Here is an 8147-nt window from a genome sequence, read left to right as displayed (position 1 = left end):
TCCAAAACACAGCACAGTGATTCATATACATGAAACTTGAGCAGAATAGGGAGGCTTCCCTCTGAGTTGAGGGAGTTGATGTATAAAAGACCCCAGGGAATACTGGGAAAAGACAAGTGATAAGGCACTGAAGGAAAAATGGAAAACAGTCCATTTACAGTTATTATTACCAAGTCTATCTTAGAAACATTTACTATTGTAACACTTGTAACTTGTTGCTACAACTTATTACTGTGATTAATTTTGTATTATTTAAATGGAGCCAATATGAGAAACTGAACAAGTTACTCACCTCCTTCTGCCTCAGTTAATATCTACATAGGATTTCACAGTTATAAACTGGAAGCCTAGCTCCAGCCAGGTATCTCACAATTAAACCCACTGTGTACAAAAGGAACCAGATGAGATAGTGTAGACACATCCATGCAAACACATCACCACTATTAAGGAAAACAATTTAAAGCCTGTTCAACTCAGATATAATTAGTCCTAGAGGGACACATTATTATTGATAATAGGTTTTTCTCACAAGGAAGTTGAACTCCCCAGTGGGAATGTATTTTTATGGGTTGCAGATTAGTAACATTTCCAAATTGAATTAGTTACAACTGTTTCAAAATATTGAATATTGGAATGAGTACCAAAATAGATAATGTGATTTGGTCATTAAGACACTGAAGCAGACTTTTATTTTATATGATTGCTACCATTACTCATTGACTTATAAATAGTATGATTAACTGGGGATGTATCTCACCCACTGCTTGCCCCTTCACCTGAAATACCAAGCTAGTCAAGAGTAAGCTTAAATGAGAGTCACTATAGTTCAGTATTATTCACTGATCACTGGGGCTGATCACGTACCTAAGCTGTTGGAATGTGTTATTCCAGATAGCTAGGTAGAATCAGGCAACCCCACTTGCTTGTTGCTGTTGACTCCCCAGTTCCCTAGTCTTAATCCACGCCTCAGATTTTTTTCTCATATAACAGAGGCCAGTGTTCAGAAAACCAGGTCTCGCTGGCCTCAAAATCATTGCTGAATTTTCTCCTGATTGCTGGTGATATTTGAACCTCTCAGCAAAGTTCTTTATAAATACACTTGTGGTAGTTATGTCTCCACTGTAAACTTTTTGAATTGGAAACATGTTATCAGAATATCTTTCAATAACATTTCCTTTATTGTATTTTAGATAATAATTTAGTACTAAAAAGGGGTCTTTATTGCTAGATTCAATTCACTGTTGTATATTAAATTTTGTCTCAGGTCCAGTATAAAGTAAAAATGAGTTCAAACAAAGTGCTTATTATATCATGGCTTGAGTGGCCCTTATATGAGCTAAACTGCATATATCATTGAGATATTTCAATTATTTCTTTTTCCTTACTTATATTTATATTGATGTTCTTTACAGAAACACTATAGCAATAAATGATTCTGTTTCACTAGATTCCTAATCTTATTTTTCAGGTACCAATAAAAAAATAAAATAAAAACCCCAAACAAACAAAAGCAATAACAACTTTTCTGTTTTTGTCATAATGTAATTATAAACCATTCTTTTTACAAGTTATATATTTAGAATCCAAGATTTCCACCATGGCCCAAATTAAAATGTGATGTCTATATTAAAATTCTGAACCAACCAGCTAAGCAGGTTTACATCTTTAAATATTCTGGCTTGTAAGAATAAATAAGTATGATAAGCTACCAAATAATGCTTTTGCAGACATTATTATTTGTCAGCTTTATACTCCCTTTCATTCATGCATTTCCAGTTCCACAATATAAAGTAGCTACAAAAATAAAAAACAAAACAAAACTATAATAGAGCTAGTCTTGCTATTTTGTGCTTGCCTCCCTGGTAAGAAAAATTAAGTGCCAAAAATGTAAAATTTATTTCAAGAAAAGTAACAGGCTACACAAGTAAATTTTGGCAAATGCAACTTTATATTGAAATTCACACATCTGTATCTTAAAGAATGAGACTCACAGACTCTAATGTATTTCTAAAATACCAGAAATTATATTATAAGCTTTCACAAGTTAAAACTGAAATAATTTAAACGACCAATACACTGAATGTGCAGAAAGTATAAACAAGACTGTGCCTTCGGTAGAATAAATGCTTCACAAATTGTGCAAGATGTCATACTAAGGCTGTGGTCTCCCCTTAACAGCCGACTTAAAATATAAACACACATCAACTGCCTGCTTCTTAGAACACACTAGAATGGGTAGCACACCTCAGAAGAAAATTTCATTATTCCAGTGATGTGCACCTTAATTTTGAAATCATGTGAGGAAAAAGGAAAAAGAGTGTTAAATGATCGTCCATGCACTTCCAGATGCATGACCATGACCAGTTACTGATTCAGTTTCCCCTGACTCCAATTTGCTCCAATACTAAATAAGATGAAAGATACTAGATAACCCTTTAAGGCAACATGTGTTTATTCTGCATTATTAGAACTGTTCAATTGTGACTGGTTGGTACCATTAATGTTGCCTCCCAGACCAATATCTAGTATTCATAAAATATAGATGAATTAGAAAAAACTTTATACCAAATCAACAAAAACCACATAGTTCAATGCTAGCAATTTCACTAGTAGATAAGGAAAGCGGTATTTAGAAATAGTAATGTATTAATACAAAAAAGTAAACTATAATTGGAACCAATATACTGCTTTGGAATGCTCCCCAAAACTTACAAGGCGATTTTTTAAAAGTGATAATCCAATTAATTCATGGCATGTCTTTAGTTATTACAGTACTTTAAGTCCCCAAATATTTTAGTCCTTGCAAAACAATAATAGTATGAAATGTTTTAAAGTCTTCAAACTTCTAAAATTAGTTTTTTATCAACACATTTACCTCATGTCAACTTAATTTATTAAGATGTCCAATGCTAATTGGTTTTTTTTTTGATGTTTTTTCATAAGTAGTCATATACACAGCATTTAGCACTGATACTTAGCACCTGCTACTTTCATTATCTAGTTTTCAACCACATAAAGAAACTTAGGGCAGTGGTTCAGTCCTTTCTTAATTACAAACCTTCGCTGGCAGTCAGCAGGATCACTCTGAGATTTAAAATAGGATTATAGGTGAACTATTGCAAAGACTGCAGAATGTTGCCCAAATCCTTATAACTGCCGATCCCATTCTTGATTTTCTTCTCAAGAAATGGCTACAGGCCACAATTGCTTAGCAGAGAAGGTTAGTGTTTCACAAGGCTAAAGATTTACAGATGCTCCTTCATATAACACAGTAAGGTTCCCTTGGTAACCTGGATTTTCTGCAGTAAAGAAGGGTTGTGCTGAAACAGCGCCTCAGCTCCCTGTTGGAGAAAATGCAGACAAAAGGATTGATTCCTGCTTGGGCGAAACTCATCCAGACAGCAGCTGTTAGAAATCCCCCTGGTACTACAGGCCCTCTTGCAAAAACTCTCCAATAACAGGCCACCAGGTAGGGGCCCCACAAGGTTAAGAAGAGAAAAGTCATTATATAGAACATTCTGCTGATTCTTTTCTCCATTTTGAATTCATCTAAGACCAATAGCCTTCTTCTGCTCGTGGTGTTTGCATTTTGCCTGATGCCCAGCAAGGTGGGTGGTGTGGGACCCCTTCCAAATCCTGCTAGCCAATTGGCAGCTGCCTGGCCACTGGCTCCAGGACCATGAAAAGTCCAGTTCTGGCTGACTGCTGCTACAAACTGGACTGGCTTCATTTTCCTTCGGTCGTGGACAAAAAATATCAGCTTGAGGTAGACAAGCTGTGTAGCTAGGAGGATGAGGGCAAGGAGCAGCATAAATCCTAAGGAATCATTAGCCCTGAAGGAGCGGTGTTGGAAGGTACATTGATCCTCTTCCCTAATGAATGAGTAAGTGCCCACATCTAAAACTGGGGGAAATGCCATGGCCACAGACAGAGTCCACACCATGCAGATCACAGCCAGACACGTCCAAAAGGTCAGCCTCTTTGTATAGAAGCGATGATGGGCGATAGCTAAGTATCTGGTGACACTGATACAGAAGAGCATGAAAGCAGTGTGAAAACAGGACAAAACCCCCAGAAAGGCAATCACTTTGCAAGTCAGAGTCCCATAAGTCCAAGAAGAGCCATTTTTGACAGAGTTGAATACAAATGGGAAACAAATTGCAGATCTGAGGATATCTGAACAGCAAAGATCCAACAGGAAGTAGTAAGGTGCTCTATGCAAGGTCTTATCTTTCACGAGCAAAATGGAGATCAGAAGGTTGCCCACCACGCTGACTCCTATTATGAAACCCAAGGAAGTCAGTTTCAGAAAGGCTGTTAGAGGAGAGAGATTTTGCAAAATGTTGTCAGCTGCATGGCTATAGTTCGCCATAGATGGATGGAGGATAAAGATACAGCCTCAGTCAAGTCTCATGATCTAGATATAAGAACAAGGAAAAGATAGATCCATACATTTTACTGAAAATGTAATCCACAAAGAGAACGGATCTGATCTGCAGTCATGCTTCCTCTTTTCTTTCACTTGATTTGCCATCAGAATATCTGAAAACAAACAAAAAAAGCTATCAGTTTTTAAGTTAACAAGAAATGATGTCAGGCAGTGCTAATATAGAGCTGTTCATTTATGGGGAAGCAAATAAAGTTTTAATTTTGAATAATATTATTTGCTTTAGTATTTGTGCTTGAGATTTCAGAGAATTGACTTGTTTAGTTTTCTGAGCTAGATGAATTTTAAAATGTCCCTATTTAAAAGAACATACATTTGATTGGGCACCTTTAGGAGAGAAGGAATAAAATGTTCCCCAAGCATAAAATATGCCAGTCTAGGAATTAATCACTGGTGTTGCAATGGAATCTACAAGATCGCTAATAGGAGACAGGAGACTGCCCACATTTATTTGAGGTCTGTTAGTATCTGTCAGTGTTTTCCCGGCAGCTTCTCTGCTGATATGGATCCAATGAACCCTTGCAGAATACATCTTTTAACTCTAGAGCCACTTTTCATGCTGCATGTTATAAGAAGAATATTTGTTGATTCGTCTTAAAGCATAATTTCAACATTAGACTTCTAAATTCATAGGAACTTGTCCCAGGATTTGATTTGATTTAATCTTTTGTCTTTCCCTTCCCTTCCCATCCCCCATTTCTGGCAAATCTTTTCTCTTTTAAACCCACATGATTATTAGAAATGGTTAATGTAAATACTCGTCAGGGAAACACCCAGAGGAATAATGCACTTTCATTTGTAAACCTTGGCTGCCTGGTTTCAAATGAATTTAACATGAACCTGTATTTCTCGGGGAATTAAGCTTTTACCATTTATACTGACAATCTTCGTTGCAAATCGCAAGTAGCTTCATTTTAAAACAAAATGCACATTGTCTCCTAGGTGTTTGGGAACCCCACCAGGGAAACCGGTTTCCTCTGTTATTCCCACGAAGCATGTTTCCTTTGCCACTTCTCACTTGCCTGGAATATGCTGATAGAAGCCCAGGCAAAACTGCGTTGGATGATTTTAATTTCCTCACCGGTACATCCCCGGGTAAATACCGATCGCATCATGCAACATTATGAAACCTGAAATCCGCCACCCCTGGATTTATAATGGGGGGGTGGAGGAGGGGGAGGGGGAGAGAGACATGCATTACATACGCGAAGATGGGGAGAGAGATTGCTTCTGTGCTGCAAGGGAACTGTTCCCGGTGATTCGCAGTCCGATATTCCTCAGTCTTGCAACGCTTTCCAGAAATGGAGCTCTCAATAAGCCCTACTGAAGATGCATTGTCTGAATGTACTTCCATTATGCAGTTTATTGTAAAACACACACACACACACACACACACACAAAACCCACACACAAAAAAACTCAAGGAGGGCTCTTTCCCGGTGAACCTGCAGTTTCATCAGCACTGTGCGCCCCCTCCCCCCAAACTTAACCGAGAGTATATCCTCCTACCTGTTGGTGTTGGATATCCCGACAGACTATAGCTTCTTCTTTCTATAAATTGCTGATTTTTTTTTTTGCCTTAGTGCCTTGACTGAGCATCCAGGCAGGGCTCGGCGGCGCCTGCGCGATGGAGCCTCCTTGAGCTCCAGCCGCGTCCTCCCCTGTCGCAGCGGCACCGTCTCCCCCAGTAACGCAGGGGCCGCGGCGGTGGCGGCAGCCGTGGCGAGGGCGGCGGCAGGGGCTACTTCTGCCTCTGTGGAGCCAACTGGAGCCCCGACCCGTTTCCAGAGCGGGCTGGGTTTATTGAATGTCCTGTCCTGTTGAACTGGTAAAAATGGGCTTCTGTCCCCTGTAGCTGCTTCTGAACTTTTCCCTCCCTGCATTGGTGTGGGGATTTGGAAAGGCTAGTTCAGGACCTCAGTCCCACCCTCTTCCCTTAGGGCAGCGCATCCCGGTGCTGGGGGGTGCCTGCCCAGCCCTCAGCTTCCTGAAACCCCGCTCTCCCCAAACATTTTTTTCCCATGCTGTTTTAGGGTGGTCCAAAGCATTGGCAGCTTCTTTTATCTTTCTTCTTTAATGATTTCTCCAGCTGACTGCATTTGCAGGTTAGCTGGGGGGTGTGGGGGTGGGGCTGGTGGTGGGGTGGGGAGGGAAGCGGTGGAGGAGGAGAGAAAGAAGAAAGAAAAGAAATTTTTTTAAAAGAAAAAAAGCTCAGTCAGGAAAAGTCTTGTCAATGGGGAAGAAGGGAAACCAGGTTAGGGTAGCCCTTTCTTTGTTAGTCATCTGTTCTCCAGTGCACGCAGATGCGCGTTAAGTAGGGAGAAGCTAAGTTCAGAGGAAAACTGCAAAATGATTTATGTCCATTCTACCTTGACGAAAATGACTGTAGAATCAGGCATACACAAATTTTAAATGACCATTCCTCGCATTCCACCCCACCAAGCAACAGCCTTTTTTTTATTTTCTTGCAAGTACGACTGACCAATAGATTGATGATGTTAAAGCAGTTGTGTGTGAGTTTCCTTCTCCCCTTTGTTTTTACGGAAGAAAATACTAGGAATATAACGATTCATAAAACTTACACCCGTTCAAAAGGTCCGATGATATCACAAGACAGCACATAGCCTGACACCCGGGTGCTTAAGCGTGTCTCTGGAATCATGCATTTCCTTATTTTACCATTTCAGAAGAATTTGTGGGGGTGGTATAAGATTTTAAACAATTCCCCACCTCCAAAAAAATGATCAGAAATGCTTTCATTAATTCCCAAGGTAAAAGGTCTGCTTCTCCTCCTGCATGCTTATTGCTTTATAATAATCTGTTCATAAAACAGAAAAAATAAAGATCTTCTGTACAGCAATAATTTGATCTCCAGACAGCAGTAAAATACCTCATTGCTGGGTGGTGAGATTGTGACATTCGGGGGAACTCAAGCCAATCAGCATACAGATAATATGGGTTAATTTGCATATTGTATTTCTATTGGACATACCAAGGTAAAGCTTTCTCTGGTTTAAAGCTTAAAATTGAATACTTCACTGTCATGATGTCACAGTCATTACACAAAGCCCTATGTTGGTAATATTGAAACAAAGTTATAGTTTCCTGATTTGTTTTGCCATGTCCTCAACCCAGTTAAGAAAAATAGATAATGATTAATATACATGTATGTATATGTGTGTGTGTGTGTGTGTGTGTGTGTGTGTATATATATATATATATATATATATATATATGTCCTAACTTTGGCATTCCCTTAAACTAGAAAAATCAATTCTACAGCAGTACTGGAAATAACTTGAGGGCATTTCCATTCTAGTGAAACATTCTACTTTTTCGCAAAACAAGGAAATTCAGAAGTGTTTAGAACTATACATTGGTTTGCAACTTGTAAGTGAAATGTCAAATTCATTTCTGTAGAACTACAAATCAATTCATTTTGTTGTTACTTCCCAATTACTGTCCCAATGTACTTTGCAAAGAGTTATTATTTCCTGAATTTTTACAGTTTTAAAAAAGCTATAGGATAAGTGACAAATAAGTTTGCTGAAAATCTATGATATGTACAATCTTAGGTTGTATGGTTTAGGGAAAAACTTTTTAAAAGTAAATTTAAAGGGTAACTGCACAGCCTGGCTTTGAGACAATAATTTACTTTGCAAAAAGGTATACGGCCAAGTTCCAAGAGTTTAACTTTCCT

At 38.7% G+C, this 8147-nt stretch overlaps 1 protein-coding gene across 3 annotated transcripts; it reads right to left on the bottom strand.

The window, feature by feature from the left end:
* Positions 1-1521: 1521 nt before the first annotated feature.
* GPR85 (G protein-coupled receptor 85) lies at positions 1522-7301 on the bottom strand. Of its 3 annotated transcripts, none has more exons than XM_006073263.4 (3): positions 5957-7301; positions 5653-5770; positions 1522-4542 (listed from the first exon to the last, which is right to left on the bottom strand). In XM_006073263.4, the coding sequence occupies exon 3, from the start codon at positions 4370-4372 to the stop codon at positions 3260-3262; it is 1113 nt and encodes a 370-aa protein (XP_006073325.1). In that variant the 5' UTR covers positions 4373-4542; positions 5653-5770; positions 5957-7301; the 3' UTR covers positions 1522-3259. The 3 variants fall into 3 exon arrangements, with proteins under 3 accessions (XP_006073325.1, XP_006073326.1, XP_006073327.1); XM_006073264.4 differs by having other exon boundaries at positions 5653-5767; XM_006073265.4 differs by lacking the exon at positions 5653-5770.
* Between the last annotated feature and the right edge of the window lie 846 nt (positions 7302-8147).

The sequence above is a fragment of the Bubalus bubalis genome, chromosome 8 (assembly GCF_019923935.1).
Source record: "Bubalus bubalis isolate 160015118507 breed Murrah chromosome 8, NDDB_SH_1, whole genome shotgun sequence".
NCBI classification, from domain to species: Eukaryota; Metazoa; Chordata; class Mammalia; order Artiodactyla; family Bovidae; genus Bubalus; species Bubalus bubalis.
This window is presented reverse-complemented; position numbering and strand designations above follow the sequence as displayed.